The sequence below is a fragment of the Miniopterus natalensis genome, chromosome 19, assembly GCF_054644295.1.
Source record: "Miniopterus natalensis isolate mMinNat1 chromosome 19, mMinNat1.hap1, whole genome shotgun sequence".
Lineage (NCBI taxonomy): Eukaryota > Metazoa > Chordata > Mammalia > Chiroptera > Miniopteridae > Miniopterus > Miniopterus natalensis.
In genome coordinates, this window is record NC_142099.1 from 14,641,458 (window position 1) to 14,661,419 (window position 19,962).

Consider the following 19,962-nt stretch of genomic DNA (forward strand, 5'->3'; position numbering starts at 1 on the left):
GATACATAGTTTTTCTGATTACAAAAGCAGAATGCTTATTATTTTTTAAAAATTTCAGAATTACATAACAGAAAGTGAGAGCTCCCCTCGATCCCATGCCCCTGCTGCTGACAGTTCCATGGATGGTACAGGCTTCTCCCATGCTCTTATCAACATAGATTATTGTTAAGGAACTGGAACTATACTATATTTGCTCTTATCACTCAAAAATAGCAATTTAAATAGTTTTCAGAAGATGAACAGGTTCAGAGGAGGAAAAAATGGACTCCACGGCTGAGTACTCTACACCTGCTTCTATTAGCCACCTACCTACCAGAAAACCTCCTTATGAACAGAGGTGCACCTGACCTCCATTGGGACCCAAATTTGGTCTTGTAGTGCTATCAAGAGAGTGGGGAGTGGCACTCAGAGAGTGGCCAGGAGAGGAGCAGCCCTGCGCCGGGGCTCAGGAGAACTGCTAGTCTGACGTTGCGATTAACAAGTTACCTCCTTGAACAGACCCTTAGCCTTTGTCTGCCTCACTTGTCTCGCTTACTGATGAAGACAGTAACACCTACTTCCTTTCCTGATGGGGACAATGAAATGAGATTTTTTTTCCTAAAGGAGCTAGCACAGCAGCTGGTGTACCAGGCATCTGAATACACAGTAGGCCCGTGTTCCCACCGTTCTCCTTCCACGAGCTAAAGTAACCAACTCTACCCTTCGTGTAAAACTAGAACATTAAATTGTGTGATACTGGTTTTAAGAGAATGACAGAATTGCTTTAAGATAGGTTGAAGTTTAAAAACGTGAGCTAGCATAAAGAAAAATATTACATAACATTAACAATTGGCATGAGAATTTGGAAAAAATCATTATGGTGGCAGCAGGTGGATTTTAAGAGATACTGTTTTACGAAACTCGTAGTTCTTTTTCCAGTGTCTCTAACAGGTAGTCACCTACTGTCTGCCTGAACACAAGCAATTCCCTGGCTCTCAAGTCAGCCCATCTCATTGTCAGACAGCCCAGACTCCCTGTAAGCCTTCTGCAATGAGCCAAAACCTGTCTTCCTGATATCTCCCTGGAACCCAGTTCTACCCTTCAAAGCAGTGGCTTTTAGGTCAGGTTTTACAGAATCTTAGGGTGCCAGGAAGTGCCCCTGAGGGTAAGGGGGGGTTGACTGGGAAAGGTCCCAGGGTACCTAAGCTTTTATTTGTTCTCTATATTAGGGTGCCAAATAGTAAGATTGTGTTTACAAAAAGGACTTGCTAAAGAAAGAGAAAATTGAAAATTAGTATTCTGGAGAAACACTAAAGAAACCTACTTCCTGTTTTATACAGACATTGACAGATCACCTACGTGCTCCACAGACATCACTTCTCTACAGATGTATTCCCTGACCCTTTGCACAGAACTGAGATAGTCTAACTTTCATATGTCTATTGAAACCACGTTCTTTCTTTACTATTTATTCTCTAGATAAGTCTATATCTCAAAGCAGGGGTTTAGTTTGATTACTCAAGACTATGTACTGGTGACCCAGTTCTGAAAAAAGGGAAAGGAAGATTACAGGGTGGCTTTGCACCACTCACCTGGTCGCTGGTGGGGGGGCCTGGGGCATCCGAACCCTGCCACCTCTGGTGCTGGGCCACCCTGGCCATGATCACAGGGGAGGTTCGAGGACTGTCTAATCCAGGGTCTGACAGAACTGAGTTCCGATTTATCAGTGGCTAAAGGAACAGAGAATTCTGTGAGAAGGAAATTCATCCAGAAGACCCTCAGAGCTCAGCTCACTTGGTGGTAACAGCCACACTCATCAGCTAATATAAATTCAGTACTTACTCTGTGCCTGGCATGATATTAACCTTGATTATATGGTATCTCATTTAATTCACACAACAGTCTGTTGAGGGAGATACTATTATTCCTTCTGCTTTTCACACAAGGACACTAACACTTGGAGCAGATACAGGACTTGCTAAAGGTCAAATAACTGCTAATGTAGTGTTCCCTGGATTCAACCCGGGTAGTCTCATCCATAGCCCTCATCACTAAGCCATGATGCCTCCCAATGTGAAACCCTCAAGGTGACATCAACTGTAGATCATTTAGGATCCTCTGGCCCCTTCTTGATGTCTTTCCCACATACTGATCCTTTCACATAGATGCATCATTTTCCCCCGAATCGACAGGAGCAGTAAGAAAATAAAATCCCAACTATTACTTAAAATTAGGTTTTAAACATATTTTAAATGACTGATTCACATATTTAATTAACCTGGCTAAATATATACTTTGCTAACATCATTGTTACTTCTTTCATTCACTTGTATTTTTATACTGCAAGTTTATACTTGCAGTTTACATATGCAAACTGAGAACACCTGGAAAAGAGAGCCTTTGAGGCCCAAACTTGAAATCCTTTGACCACTCTAGAAAAGATGACTGGTGAAGCACAGAAGGATCTGTAGCAAAGAAAAAGATGGTGCTGCTTCTGACTAGGCAGGGTTCACTGTATTAATCAAAGACGAGCTACCTGCAGCCAAGCAGAAAAGTGCTTTGTTTAAGTCAAGCCACCACTGTTTTAGATGATTTATGTCCCTGCTCCCTTACACTCAAAGGCTGGCAACAGTTAATGGCACAGCCTCTCTCTCCACCCTACTCCTTACGTCATGGAGTTATGATGAAACAGAAGCCAGATTTGATGACCTTTCATGCAGGATGCATCTGAAACCCTTTTTTTGGAACCCAGGGCAGAGTGACTAAAATCCTTGGAATGGGAACTATCGGAGAGGTCCACAGACGACAGGCCACAGGCCTTGGCAACTGGTGAGCAGCAGAACCATCAGGTGCTGGAGAAGGAACACTAAACCTACAGCTTTAAACGGGTTCACCTCTGCTGGCACTCACCTCACTGAGGGAAGGGAAGCGTTCTGTCCCAGAGTCCAAGCCACTGTCCCCGTCCTGTGAATCCAGAGAAAGTCGGCCTGACAAGAAAACAGTGAGGAGCTGTGGTCTGGGGAAAGGAAGAACCTTAATCTGGAGCCTGTGCACAGGGCCGAAAAGTACTGCTACCTTTCTTTCCTTCCCAGTTTCCCTTTGCCTCTCTTATCTCATGACCCCGTGTGTCAGCCGCTTTGCTTTCACCTACCCCTACACCTGTGCCCAGGCCATGTCACCTCCTAAAATAACACTCTATAGCTCTATCTACAAGTCTTACCCCTTGCTTCATCCACAACTCTCCCTGGTTCCCATTCATTTCCTCTTGCAACAGTATTTCTCTCTTTTTTCTTTTCTTTTTTGGTAATTCTTACCTGAGGTTATTTTTTTAATTGATTTTTAGAGAGCGTGGAAAGGAAGGAGGGAGGATGGGGGGGGGCACACATCCTGACCGGGGCCGGAGATTGAACCTGCAACCCAGGTACATGCTCTTGACTGGGAATCAAACCCTCAACCCTTCTGTGCACGGGGTGGCACTCTAACCACTGAGCCACACTGGCCAGGGTGCAACAGTATTTCTTGAGCTCCTAAGTGCCAGGTGCTGGTAGGCAAGTTGGCATCCTACCATCACCATTCTAGTCTCTCCATGGCACTTATCTACCTAGTGCTACCGGCTACACACTCATTTCTACTGAATGAGTTGTATCCAATTTCCCTGTGCTTGGTACTGCTTTCTTTCATTACCCTATTTCCCAGAGGCAGGTACTATATATTTTCTTTCCCTGAATCTGCCTCAAGGAGAGGGTACAACAGATAAGAAACCTGGACTACAGACATGCCAGAGGAAAAAGTGTGGTGGAGGGACTTACCTTCTGATGATCTCTGGCTGATGTTACCATATAGTGGAAGTACATCCTAAAAAAGAAAGGTCCAGAGGGTAGGCAAATCCTATTAACCTCTCCCCCTACTGTTTCCTTCCTCCAATCAACCCTTCCCTTAGTCTCAGAAGATAGTATCTGCGTACAGTTAGTGGCCTCTTTTGCTTTATTGCCTTAAAAATGCCCAGCTACAAGAGCTATTGCTTCATTTGTACAGTTTTAGGAGGATGGTGACCCCTAATGGTAGAAAGAGAGCTTTACCATCAGAAAATTTGTAAAAATTCGCTTGATTTGTAACAGGACCTCACAACACCTATTGCCTTGGTAGGGCTAGACACAGAAAGAACTTCCCATCAAGCGGCACACAAAGCTCAGGCAGATGACTGAGGGAATGTGTGGAAGGTCATCTCTAAAGGTCTTTGAGGTGCTGGCCTCGGGTTGGCTGACCAGCCAATGTAGAAAGAATTATATTGATAGTGCTTCACTGTTTATAAAGCCCTCTTTTCTATCTCCCATTTAGTCTTTCAACAATTCTGAGGCAGGTATAGAACTCTCATGTTATAAATGAGAAACAGAAGCCCAGAGATCTTAAGTAACTTGCCCAAGCTACACAGCAGGTAAACTATAAAGCTGGGGTTGAATTCAGACCTCCAGATCCAGCTGGAGTATTTCAGACTCCAACTCACAGAGCACACAAGCAGGCAGCAGCAACATGCACAAGCCCTGTGCTGAGGGCACGCATTATTCCGACAATAATCCTGTCAGGTAGATCCTGTTGTGATCTCCACAAAGGCTCCCAGGGATCAAGTAACTTGCCCAAGAGTCTTAAAGCTGGTGAGCACTGGAACTGGGATGTGAATCCAGATGGTCTAAGTCCAGAATCTGAGCTCCTATCAACCATGTGACACTGAGAATTCCTTCAGAAAATAAAACAGCTTAAATCTGATTAGCCTATGTTTCCCAGGCTTTTTTGATCTGGATGTTCTAAGGGAGAAAGTGGCTAATCCTCAAATAATTTCTATTGACTTTGGCAAATATTATTCTTGGAGATCTTAACATTTCTGGAAAATTACTTCTTATATACCCAAAGAATTAAGGCCTGCTAGAGATAAAAGACACTACTAATAGCAAACTCCCTGACCAGAACAGATAAGGACCAAGAGGCTCCTCTGGGACTTTCCACAAAGTGTGGTTAGCTGCTGCTATAGAAGCCTCATAACTAACTGGGAATACTTTACTTAGGCGGACTTTTTAAAGTACTTGTATTTGAGAAGACCTGAGAAGTAAGTAGTGGAAAAAGTTACCAGATGAACACTGAGTGAAGTCAGTATAGGAATATATATATCAGCTATGAGGAAATTACTCAGGAGGAGATGGATAATTAGGAGACTAAAGCCAACAGTCATTTATTTCATATTTATTGCTTTCCATTGCAACTATAAGCTCTTAGAAGGCCTTTCCTTTTAAGTCCCAAGTGTCAGGACAGTGCTCAGTCTCTCTGGCTCTAAAAAGAAATACAGACCTTTGTTTCTTTGTTAGATACTAAACACTTCCTAGCTCAGCCTTGGGGTCCTGGCATGACTCAGGAAGCCTCCTGCCCTAGCTTTCTCACTAATTCCACCCAGTCCGCCTGCAGGGTGCCCGTCCTAGAGCTATGCCTGCTATCACTCACCACTAAGCCACCAGTCTCCTGCTGGATCTTCAGCTGTAACTGAGTGACTCGCCGCCGGGCACCTTCGATCTGCTCTTCTAGCAGGCTGGCGGGGTTCCGGCTATACACCTCACAGATATGCTAGGGAGGGGTGAGGGGGACAGGGAGAAGGGGGAAGGCAGATGAGGTGGTTAGTAGAGAATGGACAACTCACCAGTGAGGGGAATAGGCAGTTATCCCAAAACAAAGGGGAGAGAGAAGAGAGCTTTGTGTTCTAGTAGATGTAAGTTATTTCACTATCAGTTGGGAACAGAAAAAAGTATAAATGGGGAGAAAAAGAACACATGAGGCAACTGGAGAAAGCAGACAACACAAAGGCCCATCCTAACCTGACCCATCCCTCAAAGGTTGGCTTAAGTACCACACCCTAAATGAGGTGTTCTCTCACTATTCCTCAAGTGTGAGATATGTGACTGTCCAGATCAGCACAGGAAAAGGTACCCAAGGGGAAACTCACACACAGTGAGTAGCACCTGAGACTGAGAGGGAGAAGCGTGGACTAGGGGAGCCACCATCACCCTCCCCAGCCCAGCAGTTGGGAAGTGGTCTGACACTTAACTAGCACCCCTCACAGCACACAAGGGAGCGCAGCATATGCTTGTGGAGCTGGGCCTATGCACTCAGGGAGTCCTGGCTTTGAATTCTGCTACCTCCACTTACTAGCTGTGTAGACCTGGGCAAGCTTTAATAGGTCCTCAGAAACAGGTCCTTTAAAGTACCTGCAGATGACAGTACCTGCCTCCCGGGAGGGCTGAGCCGTAAGATCTGAATAAGATTATCTATGTAAAGTGCTTAGCAGGATGTCTGGTGCTTAGTCACATTACTAAATACGGTTGGCTATTATTATTTCACTACAAAAGAAAATACTCAGTATAGCTTTGCTTAAATAATTAAACAAAGACTCTGAGTGCACATATTCTCTCAGCTCATCTGGGGCCTCACTGCTACCAGCCAACCTTTTTTAAAAATTCCTTACTTATTTTTTCCATCTTCTCAGGCCTCCAATCCTTCCCTCAGTCTCAGCAGACAGTATCATCTGGTAAGACCCTTCTCAACTTTATTTCACTTCAGAACATTTGCAGCCATTCCTCCCTCTCCCAGAAGAGAAACTATGTCTAATATTTACAAAGTTAATGCCTCCAACTGCCTCATGCTCTTCTTGGGCACTAGTCACATATCTTCAAAGTCTTCTCTTCCCATTGGCTCCTTCTCCTCAAGTTTTCAGTCTTAAACCACTACAACAAAACCTTTTCCATCAACTTGAATTATTATTATTATTTTTAATGTTTTTATTGATTTTTAGAGAGAGAGGAAGGGAGAGGGTGAGATATTGATCGGTTGCTTCCGGCATGCACCACGACAACCTGGGAACAAACCTGCAACCTGGGTGTGTGCCCTGACCGGGAATTGAACTGGACACCTTTCAATGGGACGCTCAACCTGCTGAGCCAGGGCTCAACTCTGATTATTCTTCAAGCCGCTGCCTCAGGTTTTTCTCCTTCCTTTCATAGCCACATATTTCAAAACAAGAGTCTACATTTAGCCCCAGACTGCTTTGCCTTCCAGTCACTCCTCAGCCTAGTTCCTCCCTATTATCTCAAACAGCTAAATGAGAACAAAATGACGAATTGCCAAATCCAATGGTTTCTTCTAGGTCCTCCTCAAAATGCTGCCCTCTTTTGACTTCCTAACTCTACATTATCCTGGGTCTCTTCCTACCCCTCCCCCAGCTGCATCTTTATCCCTGCCTCATCTCTTAAATCTGGGTGAGCCTTCAGTCCCACAAACATTTAGAGAACTGGTATATGCCAAATCCTCTGCCAGCCGTGCAGGAAGAATATTCAAATGTAGAGACAAACCTAGTCCAAGCCCTGGCCAGTATGCCCAGTGGTTAGAGCGCCAGCCCAAGCACCAAAGTGGGTTTGATTTCTGATCAAGGGCACGTGTCTGGGTTGAAGGTTCGATCCCCGGCCTGGTTTGGGATGTGTGTAGGAGGAAACCAATCAATGTGTCGCTCTCACATCGATATTTCTCTCCTCTCTCTCTCTCTCTTTGCTATCTCTTTCCCTCTCCCTCCTTCCCTTCCACTCTCTCTGAAAAGCAACAGAAAAAATATGCTTGGGTGACGATTAACAAACAAACAAAGAAATTTAACAGCAATTGATGTGATGTTAGAGGCTGGTGCACTGTGCTACAGAAGCACATAAGTTCCAAAATTCCATCTTCAGCTATCTTCTCTTTCTCTGCATTGGTGCCCTGGGTGGTATCATCTAGTTTCCAATGTCAACTACCACCTTTGTGCCGAGGATGCCCAAATGTCTATTTCAACCCAGCCTTTTCTCCTGAGGTTCAGCCCTGTTACCTCCATATGCTCTGCGATGGTCTTTTTATCTGAATGTCCCAGGGACATCTTAAACTCAGTACACCCAAAACTGACCTTCATTTCTTTTCCCTAAGCCCTGCTCCTCTCCCTGCCTCACTCCATAAATGGCATCGCCATCTACCCAGGTACCCAATTCAGGCTTTTACTCTCTCTTCTCCTTTACTTCCCCTTTCCAATTGATAAGTTCTACTGATCTGACATCTGACATGTCTCCCATTACCATCCCCAACTTTCTGTTATTTCTGCTGTTTTTGTTAAATCTGTCATCATTTCTTACCTATTTCAACAGCTTCCTAGATGATTTCCTTATGTATCAATCCACTTAACATACTTTTCTAAAGAACACTGATTTGAAGATATGTTCACTCCCTTACTCAAAAATCCTTTGATCAATTCCTACTGTCTTCAGAATAAACTCCAAGCCCATCAAGGCCCAAAGCACTTTCTAGAGGGAAACAGACTGATCCCAACTCAAGTGTCACCTCATGAAGACTTCTCTGATCATTGCATAATTAATTATTCCTTCTTTTGGGCTTCCATGGCATTTTACAAATTATCATTAACATTTAATTCACTAACATAAATGGCACCATTTTAAAGTGTACAATTCAGTGGTTTTAGTACATTCACAGATCTGCTTCTTTCACTCAGTATACTGTTTCCAGGGTTCTCCCATGTTACGGCATGAATGAGCACTTCATTCCTTTCTATGGCTAAATAATATACCATTATATGGGTAGACCACACTTGTTTATTCATCAACTGATGAATATTTGAGGTGTTTCCACTTTTTGGCTATTACAAAGGTTCATGTACAGGTTTTTATTTGAACATGTTTTCAATACTCTTTGGTATATACTTAGGAGTGGAATTGATCATCATGTCTCCATGTTACTCTGTTTAATATTTTGAGGAACTGCCAAACTTTTCCATAGTGGCTGTACTATATTTACATTTTCACCATCAATGGTGGGAACAGATGAAGGCTATAAATAGTTAAACAAAATATAAACAAGTGTTTCTCCAATTTCTCAACATTCTCACCAACAACTGTTATTTTGGCTCTACCCGCCCTGGTGGGTGTGGAGTGGTATCTCACTGTAGTTCTGATTTGTGTCTCCCTAATGACAAATGATACTGAGCATCCTTTCCTGCGCTACTGGTCATGCTTGTCTTCTCTACTGGACTGTCTATTCAAATCCTTTGCTAGCTTTGAAATTGGCTTGTCTTTTTATTCTGAGTTTTAAGAGTCCTTTATACATCTTGGTACTAGACCCTTATCAGATATATGATTGGCAAATATTTTCTCCCATTCTATGGGTTGTCTTTGGACTCTGATCGTATCTTTAATGCACAGAAGTTTTTAATTTTGATTAAGTCCATTTTATCTTTTCATTGTTGTTGTTCGTGCTTTTGGTGTCATATCTAAAAGGTCATAAAGATTTACACCCAGGCTTTCTTCGAAGAAGTTTTATAGTTTTTAAAAATGTTTTCAGTTCTTACATTTAAGTCTTTGATTCATTTTGAGTTAAATTCTTTTTATTGTGTGAGGTAAGGGTCCAAACTCATTCTTTGTATATAGACATTCAGCTGTCCCAGCACCATTTGTTGAAAAGACTACACTTTCTCCAATGAATTATCTTGACACCTTTGTCAAAAATCAATTGATCATAGATGTATGGGTTGATTTCTGGACTCTGAATTCTATTGTATTGATCTATAGGTCTCTCCTTATACCAATGCCATGCTGTCATGATTATTCTATGACGTTTGTCAATATGTATCACCACTTACTACACTGTTGTATAACTATATCTTCATTCATCCACTTATATCCTGCTGGATTACAAACTCCTTAAAGGAAAGGTTTATCTCTCATTTATCTTTGTAACCATTCCAACTTTTGCCCTCGCACCCCTCCTCCCCCTAGCAATGCAACACACACAGCAGGAACTCAGGGCTTGTTAAATAAATGAGTGTATTTTTATATCTTTGTTCCTTTGACCTATGCTGAGTAGCATTCCCTGTCCCATCTCTTTTGCATACAGAAGTTGTACTCTTCAAGGCCCAGCAGAAACAGAATCCTGTCTGTGAAGTTTCCCCCCACATTTCCCATTATTAATTAATGCTCTCTTTGTTCTCTTATTGGAAGCTCTTTGTTCCTGCCACTCTCTCCTCTACTGTAATATGAATTTTCCCCATTAGATTTTATATATTTTAAGGGTAAAAACTGTCTGATCTTTTCTCATCTCTGTATACCATAGGAACTAAAACAATGCTTACATACAGTGGGTACTTACAGAAATTTGCTGAGTTGAAATGGAGTGAGGGGCTTGCTGCAAGCCACAGCTACTATAGTCATCTGGCGATCCCACTCCAGCTAAAGTAATCTTACTGTTCTCTATGTGCACCATTCCCAGGCCTGGAAATCTCTCTGTATCCCATTCACCAACAGCGCCCCCTTCTCCATCAGCTTGCATGGCACTCACCTCCCCACCCCTACCTTCCTCCTCCCATCACCCTTCCCTTCCCTAGAAACCACAAGGTCGATTCCAACTGACTCGCATTTTCCTCAGTTCTTTTTTTTTTTTAATATCTTTATTGATTTCAGAGAGAGAGGAAGGAACAGGGAGAGAGAGAGAGATACATCAATGATGGAATAATCATCATTGATCGGCTGCCTCCTGCATACCCCCTACTGGGGATCGAGCCCACAGCCAGGACATGTGCCCTGACTGGGAATTGAACCTCAATCTCCTGGATCCTAGGTTGATGCTCAACCGCTGAGCCACGCCTGGCTGGGCCCTCAGTTCTAATGTTCCCTCATTTTACTCTACTTGTCTCATCACTTGTTTGTGTTTTGTCTATGTACTGACTATTCTAATTTATTATCTAGGAGCTATTACCCTTTTCACTCTATCGGTCAAACTCAGCTTTAATAAATTCTATTGGCTTATCACAATTCCTTCATGGTCCTGGGTTTTAATTTTTAAGGCTTTATGGTAATAGGATATGGCCTATAAATTCAGTTGTACACATTGGCAGATTGCTCTGAAAAAGGGTTATTTCAGTAAGGCAACGGCCAGTCATCAGTGGCCTTACCTGTAAGTCTCTTTCCTCCTGCCTCAGCATGTTCCTAAGGATCTGGGTGGCATGTTTTTGAAATTCGGGATCCTAAGAATGGAAAATATGACAGTGTGAGTTGGGGATCAGTTCAATTCTCTTCTACCAGCTGATTCTTGGGCAAGGAGAGCTATGAGAGTTGTGCCTGTCATAAATGTGTTTTGTCTAGAATTCAGTAAGCGTAGTGTTATCTTGGTTTTACCTGACCTTCCCAGAAACCTTGTTGCAATCATAATCACCTCTGGTATCAAACTGCTCTCTAAAGTCTCCCAGGACTCACTGGCTCAGTTTTCTTTCCAGCCAGAAAATCCCATTTCCCATTCTATCTGCATCTTGATCTCTTTTAACCCCTCATGCAGCTTTCCCTGGTCCTCAGGTTCTCTCCCTACTTGTGTGTTTCCTTCCCCGACCCTCACCCCTACAGACTGGGCTCCATACTTCATTCCTCCAAGCAGCCTTTTTCTTCAGGAAGCCTTTCTCCTGCTCCTGGTCCACACCCTCCTGAAAATGACGGGCAGCAGTGTTTAAAAGATGCCTCTGTCTACACCTGCAGGTGGGGAGGAGCACTCTCAAAGGGCCTTCTTAGAGTCTTCCACACTTTATGTTGCTGTCTGATAAAACTGCACATGCATTTACATGGAAGAATATCTCTTCGGTTTGTCTCTGCTTACCAGCATATCATTCAATTTAACCTGCTTTCCCCCCAATGGGAGTTATTCAAAGGGACAACAGAGCGAGAAGAGGAGCAGGAGGACCATTACCTGCAGAGGTTTGGGTCCTGTGATGCGCTGTGGTGGTGGCAGAGGTGGAGGAGGTGGTGGTGGTGGGATCACAGGGGTGACCTGGGGAGCTCCTGCTGGGTCTGGGTCTTGCTGGAGCCCAGAGACACCAACGGAGGGTGAAGAGCCCAGGAGGGTCAGTGCAACATAGGCACCAGCTAGAGGGACAGACAAAAGAAGGCTTGCTAATGGTACTGTCCTGGACAGCAGACATTCAAACTAAAAGGAGGGGGTTCTTTCCCTTTTTCCTCTCATTAAATTTATAATTCTGTAGATAAAGTCTCCTCACTTGTCATGTTCCCCCACCCCATTCCCTAATGCCTGCTTATCTACCCTGCACCAACACAAGTACCCCTTCTTTCCCTTTCTTCATGTAGAGACCTCAACCAAAATTCCACCCATAAATATCTGGGAACACTCCCAAGGGTCTCTGATCAGTCCCTGGCTTCCTCTTTTGTCTCACTAAATTAAGTAGCCAGTATAAAGCCCCAAATATACTGCCTGCTTGGCACATGGAAGACACTCAAATTCTAGCCTTCCACTCTTCCCAAACTTCCCACAGCCTTTAACTGTTTCTTCATCATCTGCTGTTTCTGTTTGATTACCTGGGCAGACTTAATTGTTGAGTCTTCCCAGCTGCAAACAGAATATTTTTGCTTTTCCTCCCAAAATAGGAAACAAATGAGGAAGAATACCCATGAATGGGAGAGGGGAGAAAATGGTATCTGAGTGAGACCTAGTCTTAGTAAAATATGGTCTAGATGTGAGTGCAAAGATGGGTGTAAAAATAGAGATGTTGATGAGAGACTAACAGTGTCTCCACCTGAAATGGTAATAGAAAATTGTGGCAGTCTCAGTGGACTGGTCCCCACTGAGATTAAAGATGTGACTTCAGCTGCTGCCCGCATCTACAAAGGAAGCCTCTGGGGTCAACAAGCCTGCTCTTTCCGCTGTTCCCTCCTAGTTCATCTCCCCTCCATTCTTTAGCGCTCAGCTCTTTCCAACTCACATTTGATAAGCTTCACCACCTCCAGGTGTGAGCTATTGGTCACCATGGTGCCGTTCACCTGTTGGGGGAACATATGGCATTGAGTAATGGTCATGGAAACCTAGGGGATCTATGTACAAGTTCAAAATGCCACTCCTTTAGGAGGCTATTTTCCAGTGTTCTTTAACCACCTCTGGTCACTTATTTACTCAAATTCACATTATGAATTTCTTCCTGTTCACATCTGCCATGTGTTTTGCCTACCCAGCTAGTCTGTAAATTTGCAGGGATAAGAGCTGCAGCTTCATTCATTCGTTCATTCATTCATTCATTTTTGGTATATACTTTTTCAACCATTAGCCTTGTTCAAATGTCAACTGACCCAGTGTGTTTTCTCCTCCTAGAAGAAAGGATTTCCTCATCTAGGATTTCCTTAATGGCTCTAGGACTCTGTATTCCAGAAGTGCTGAATCAACAGGGGAGATGACAGTAGTTTAAAACTGGCAAGGACCTAAAGTCAGCACTGTATGGAGGAGAGAGTATCAACCCAAGAATCAGAAGGCACTGAGTACTGTACTAGTCTCAGCATCACCCTCTTAATCTTGCTTTTGTCATCTGTGAAATGGGAATAATAAAACCTGTTCCAGAAACCTGGTTACATTAGGGTCAAGAAAGATCTAGAATATCTTAGTCCCCACCCTCTCACAATATACTGCTGTGCCCACTCTCATGGTACCACCTCAACTCAGTGGCTAACAGCTGGAATGGAAATGAAGCATGCAAAGGGAAGGCCACTCACCTTGATGATCCGGTCGCCCTCTTTCACACCGGCTTTCATGGCTGCACCTCCTATAAGAAGAAGGCCTGGTCAGCAGAGCCCAACAAGCTTCCCCAGAGGTCACTAAATGCATACCAAAGTCCCTGTCAGACCACCTCCCTCCAAAATTTCTTCCCATCTTTCTGTGTTAAGTACCTCAAATGTCTACTCTGCTCCAGTGACAAAACTACTTTTAATCTAAAGTAGACTATGGCAGGTCCTATCTCATTTTTAAAAAATCCTCACCTGAGGACACACTTAGAGAGAGGAATGGAGAGAGAGAGAGAAACATCAATGTGAGAAAGATCCATTGGTTGCCTTCTATACGTGCTCTGACCGGGGGAACGAACCAGCAACCCAGGTATGTGCTCTGACCAGGAATTAAATCAGTGACCTTTTGGTGCATGGGACTACGCTCAACCAAGGCAACAGTTTCTTCCTTTCTAACAGACCAGATTAAGAGCTTCTGATTGTGACTGAATGAGTAGAGTTCAGAATGTACTCTCCACTTTTTCAGGTTATTATTCGACTGAAGGCTGCAGTGGTTGTGACCACTATGTAGTTTTAAATGATTTAGAGTCCTGGTTTAATTTATATCCAGGAAGCACAAGAAACACTGAGACAAGTTAATGAGAAGCATAAAAATCAGGATTTTTTTGTCAGTCACTCTCAAAATGATCATTACATCTGTAAGTTGCATTCATCTGATCAAAATAAAACTCCCACAAGGCACATCTAGATGTTTGTAGTCTTAAAAAGAGAAATTACAGTGATGACTACATTCTAATTTGGCTTTTCAACATTGGGACTTGAGACTGCCCTCATGTAAAGTGCTACTTATTCCCACTTGCAAAGAGCTGAAAACTCTCTCTTACGCTGTCATCTAGAAACTAAAGGTGCAGAAGAAAGAGCCATTTTGCCAGAACGTATGAAATACACATGCCTTCTAATAACTTAGTGATTTTAAAAAAAGAACTCTTCAGAGTTAAGGAATTAGAGCAGAAGTTCTCAGACTTCAGTAAGCACAAGAATCACTGGGGGAATTAATTACAGAGCACATTCCTTGGCCCCCTTGCTAGAAAGCGATAGAGTACTTCTGAAGCAGGGCCCAGGACTATGGCTTTCAACCATTGTAGCATCTAGGCGATTCTGATACAGGCAGAACAAAGACTACGCTTTGAGAAAGAGTGAACCAGAGGAACCTAATATCTGAAAAGAAAATAACTGCTGTGTTATTCTGTGATTTCAATGCCAATCCAAATTAAGTCTCTTCCTCTCTCCTTCCCAAAATACACACACATGCGCGTATTTCTCAAAACTCGTATTTTGCCACAACCCATTCTTTTGTTCTTTCCTTTTTGGGTCTGACTCTGCTCTGGCCTAAGGGGAGGAAAAACTGAAGGAGTGCTGAACTCATACTTCACTGGAGGGGATCCCCAAACTTCCTATATCAAAGAGACCATAAAGGCAAAGTACAAGTCACTGGCAGTCCCATTAGCTGTCTCACCTAGTCCAGGAACCTTGAGAGAACAAGGGAAGCAAAGAATAAAAGTATTTTTTCAGAGCTCTACCCTAGGATATGAAAAACAAACTCCCCACTGATAAAAGTTAAGTAGTTGTAATTGTTTATATTCCTGCATGATCCATTTACCTCATTTTGGTCATAAATTTAACATTCTCTTTTTGTCTTTTCCATAAACAAATCCCAAATCTTTCCAAAATTACTTAAAGTATATTTTCCTTCCCATTTTGCACTGTACTTAGTGTGAAACACTAGCCTGCTCCTACCCCTTTCCTTGTATCTTCTATAAACCAAGCCCACGATACTCTGTGTCACCAGGCCCAACCCCATTTGCTACACTACTGTCCACCCCTCTTTGGGACACTTGCTTTACATTCTTCCCCACGCTCATTTCCTATCTTCTTCAGCCTGGATTACTATCAACAATGATTCTCTCACCTGACATATAACTATGCTTTGAAATATTTGAAACTCTTTCATACCTAATTGGTCACTTGACTGACTTGCTTACGATGTCCTCCCACTCTTTACTCCTTTCCCACCAAATTCCTACCCTGCCAATGTGTTTTTCACTCCCATCTCTCAAACTACTCCTGAAATCCTATTTCTTATAAGAAGGCTTCCTGAACTGATCAGAAGAAAAATGATTATACCACAACTACCCAAACACAAATTTCCAAACACCATTTCCTCCCCATACTGTCCAACATGCATCATTTATCTTTTGGTAGTTTATTATTTAATGTTAATTGTATTTGCAAATACATTTGGACCTGTCTCAGTTTAAACAGCTGCAGAAGGGTGATGACCTGTGCGCCAAGTGAGGCTATGTGAAGGTGGGTAGGAAGAGAGCAGGTCTTTGACTCCTCCTTGGCATCCTCTGACCCAGGGTGAAGAGCTCTCTTGGAGGGCAACCAGGCATCTACCTGACCTGAAGGCAATTCTGTTGTTTTTATACTTCTGGACAGGGGAAGTGAGCATAAAGTGTCATCCCTAGAAATTCTGCCCTAGTGGCTTAGAATTGTGGAGACTTTCCCAGATGCCTCTGGGGAACCAGTTCTAGAGTAATTCAACTGTACCCTCCAGGACTTCTCAGGCCCTCAGACAGAAATGACATGTAAGTTCTCCACGTTATGCAGCACTGTCACATAGAAGGTGGCTTTGTGGGAACTGTCCACTGCAGAAGGGATGCAACACTTACCAGGCCGCACAGACTGTACCAGAACAATGCGATCCCCACTGACTGTGAAGCCGAAGCCATGCTGGTCCCTCTGGATGATGACACAGCGTTGAACAAGACCTGGTGAGTGGTGAGAGGGAGAGAGAAGGTTAGTGCACACAAGCCGAGACCAACCCAGGAAAGCCCCATGTTTCTTCCTCTAGAAAAACCTTTCCAGATAACCAGATTCCCAGACTTACCTTTTCCAAATGCTATGGCAATGACTTGCCTCCCTCAGTGATTAATCCTGTATTCCATACAAGAAAGCACCCTCTCTGAGATGCTTGTTTCTCTTGTACATGTCCGTCTCTCCCTGTCTGTCTGGGTGAAACTGGCAGAAGAAGGGGCAGGGCCAACGCAGGCTGAAGACTAACGTTACAGAGAAGCAGTCCCGGGACTGAAGCCCAGTGAGACTTCAAGTTTTCTGTCTAATTACATACAGTGAATGCAGCAGACGGGACACTAGTGCTTGTTGACTCTTCGCAGAGCTGGACAACTTATACAAGGTGACCCAGGGCTGGTCCCTTGCCAAATCCAGGAAAGGATAAATGACAAGAGAAAACCGTTTTTTCACATGTACCTCCATACGCAAACACAGACAACAAGAAAGGCTATCTCTGCCCCTGTGGATGCGTATCAGGCATCATGTGTGTGCAGGTACGTGTGACTGCTTCTTGTAATTGACAAAGCATGAGTTCCAGATTTAAAACCCATTGGTTTCAGGTTCTGACTCTGTTCCCTACATGCTTGTGCACTTGGGCAAGTTTCTTAATTTCTCTGAGCCCCAGCTTCCTCATCTACAAAGCAGGGGTAATAAAATCTACTTTCTATAGTTGATATAGGGACTAAATGAGGAAATTTATATACAACATGTAACAATGCCTAGTACGCATTATGAGCTCATATAAAGGCTAAGCAGCTTTATATCTAGGGTACAGGATTAGTCTGTATGAGTGTATGCCTGTATCATTGTGTTAAGGCCCCAAGAAGAAGGTTACCTGTTGTCTCAGAGGTGTCAGAGGGTTGGCCGTGGTGGGAAGGGGACTTGCGCTCAGGTGCTGAATCTCCCAAAGACAGGCTACTTAACCTGAAGGAGTAATAAAACCGTATCAGTGAGGAGGGCAGGGAGGGACCCATGTTGTAGTGGAAAAAAGCCCTGTCAAAAGTGGCCCCATGTTTTGGACACTGAGAGACCAACCCTCTACCCTCGGACCTACTCAACCTGGTGGAAGATTAGCCATGTCTACACCACTAGTAATACCACCTGTCTGGACTCCTAGGCTGGCAGGATTAACATGATCTCTTTAATACCCACCAAAGTGTGAAGGGAAATAGCCCTTCCTGGAGTCAGAAGACAAAGAGACAATAGCAAGAACAGGCTGTGCCCAAAGACACATGCTTGTTGGGTCTTACCAGGCTGCAATGGGGCTGATGGAACAGAACAGAGCACCAGAGAAAATGAATGCGAGAAAAAGACAGGAAAAAATAAACAGCCAATTAGTTTTAGGTAAAGGAAAGGGAGACTGGAGGGCAAGAATGGGGTGAGTAAAAAACATACAGAAGCCTGCATGAGCACAGCAGAGAGCCGCGGTGGTGGCAAGAAATGCCCTTCCCCACTTCAGCTTCATTTCTTCATCCCTCCCCCAGCAGCGTCTCTAGGAGGGTATCTGGGCATTTGGTACTAACATGTTGGGTAACTGGCAACTTGTACACTTTTCTAGAAAGCAGGATATAGCAATGACTCAAACCTTGGAAAATTCCATTATCTTGTGGGTACCATGGGAGAACGGGAATCTGGTCTAGTTGGTGGTAGCATTCTAACCCCACATTCAGGCCCATTCCTACCACCAACCTGAGGCACCTTGCTTAGAAACTATTAAGATCCTAAAACCTGAAGGTATCTATGAGATCACTAAACCAGAACATTTTTTTGCTCGATCTCCTTTAATAGGACACCCCAGCAGGGACAGCAGCACAAATCATTGCTATGCCTCCCCTTTTTAGAGAAGTGTCCAAATTGCCGGTTCCTAGTCAATAGTTGATGCCCTTCCAAAGAGTCTCCTATTCACATCTACAGTAAATGACCATGTATAAGGCTATTCATGAAACACTGCTTGCAGTGACAAAACATTGGAAAGAATCTAAATGTTCACGATGGGTGATTGCTGGTTAAATAAATTGCAGTATATTAATGGACTGACACAGTATTCAGCCTACAAAAGGAGGAGCTCTTTATAAACCACGAGGAACGGTCTCTAAGACGTGTTGCTGAGTGAAAAAAGTAAGATGCAGAACTGTGGACAGAAAAAAAGTGGCTAAAAGAGATAAAAAGGCAATTATTTGTTTATATGTTAAAATATTTGCTTACACATGCATAAAGTATCTAAAATATCTCTGAAAGGGTATAAAAGAAACAGCATCAGTAGCTTCTGAGGAAGGAAAACAGTGCCCAGGGCACAGGGATGGAGCTGGAAATTTTTCATTATATTTTCATTTGCAACTTTTAAATTCTGAACCATGTGAAGGTTTTATCTATCCAAATAATAAACACAATACAATTCAAATAAATAACTTTTAAATTTAAAAGAGGAGGGTCTCCCCTCCCTCACCCTGGCACCCCTCTTACCTGGACAGGTGAGACTGCTTTTTACTGGCTGATCTTTGGATCAGAGAGAGAAGCACATCAAGAGGAGAGCGTGGGGCCCAGGAGAGCACAACACAGGAAAGAAGAGAAAGATAAAACAAAACAAGACATAAACTAGACAAGACACTGGAAATGGTTGGCTTGGAAGAAACCACAATCAAGCTATCATGGCCCCAGGTATGGAAATTGGCCACAATGGAGGAGAGTGAGGCTACTAAAATGCCCAGTCATTCTGCTGCTTAAAACCTTTTAGAGCTTCCCTATTGTATTCCAGAGAAAGGTCATCCTGTCTTCAAGCTAGGCCATTAAGCCACGGCATCGGCATCGAACTGGCTGCCTGATGCTGGTCAGCCTCCGATGCCTGCCACAGCTCCCAGAACCTGATCTTCTGGCAGAACGAACACCCAAAGGAACTGCTTGTTTGCTTGTCTGTTGGACTATACAGATGGGGTTGCAGGAGCCATGAAGGCAGAGTGGTTCTGATCAGGCCCCGGGGGTCTGACATAGTGAGGGCTCCATCCTATTCTTGGTCCCTGCTCTTAGTTGTTCTCCTTTCACTTGCTATGGCTTCTGGCTTTTGTCTTTGCCCACACTGTTCCTTCTTCTAGATGTTCTTCCTATGCTACTCCTCATTACTGTATCTATAAGCTAGACAAGAAGGTAAGCTTCCAGAAGCTACAACTTCTGGCTTTCTTCAAATTAGTCTATCCATCATTTTCTGACCACAACCCCCTCCTCTTCACCCAAGGTAAAGATTCAGCTTAGTTCATCATTTAATAAATGTTCTAGAATCTATATATGATAACTAAACTTAATGCGGTAATCATTTCACAATATACATGTCATGCTGTGTACTTTAAACTTATACAGTGCTGTACGTAAACTATATCTCACTAAAACTGAAAATTTAAAAGCATAATCAGAAGTGTCCCTATCCCTTCATCCCACTCTTCCCCAAGTAACCATTTTCAGTTGTTTT

The 19,962-nt window shown here is 43.4% G+C and overlaps 1 protein-coding gene across 11 annotated transcripts in view; it reads right to left on the reverse strand.

The window, feature by feature from the left end:
- Positions 1 to 19,962, reverse strand: part of ARHGEF11 (Rho guanine nucleotide exchange factor 11) — an 89,358-nt gene that overhangs the window by 33,351 nt on the left and 36,045 nt on the right. For 7 of the 11 annotated variants that reach the window (XM_016221419.2, XM_016221416.2, XM_087827997.1 and 4 more), the window contains 10 exons: positions 17,338 to 17,426; positions 16,322 to 16,420; positions 13,581 to 13,630; positions 12,803 to 12,860; positions 11,776 to 11,951; positions 10,994 to 11,065; positions 5,470 to 5,589; positions 3,789 to 3,834; positions 2,890 to 2,966; positions 1,572 to 1,709 (listed from right to left, as the gene is read on the reverse strand). In XM_016221419.2, coding sequence (XP_016076905.2) covers positions 1,572 to 1,709; positions 2,890 to 2,966; positions 3,789 to 3,834; positions 5,470 to 5,589; positions 10,994 to 11,065; positions 11,776 to 11,951; positions 12,803 to 12,860; positions 13,581 to 13,630; positions 16,322 to 16,420; positions 17,338 to 17,426 — 925 coding nt within the window. The remainder of the gene's footprint in view (positions 1 to 1,571; positions 1,710 to 2,889; positions 2,967 to 3,788; positions 3,835 to 5,469; positions 5,590 to 10,993; positions 11,066 to 11,775; positions 11,952 to 12,802; positions 12,861 to 13,580; positions 13,631 to 16,321; positions 16,421 to 17,337; positions 17,427 to 19,962) is intronic. The other 4 variants (XM_016221422.2, XM_016221421.2, XM_087827998.1 and 1 more) reach the window with 3 other exon arrangements.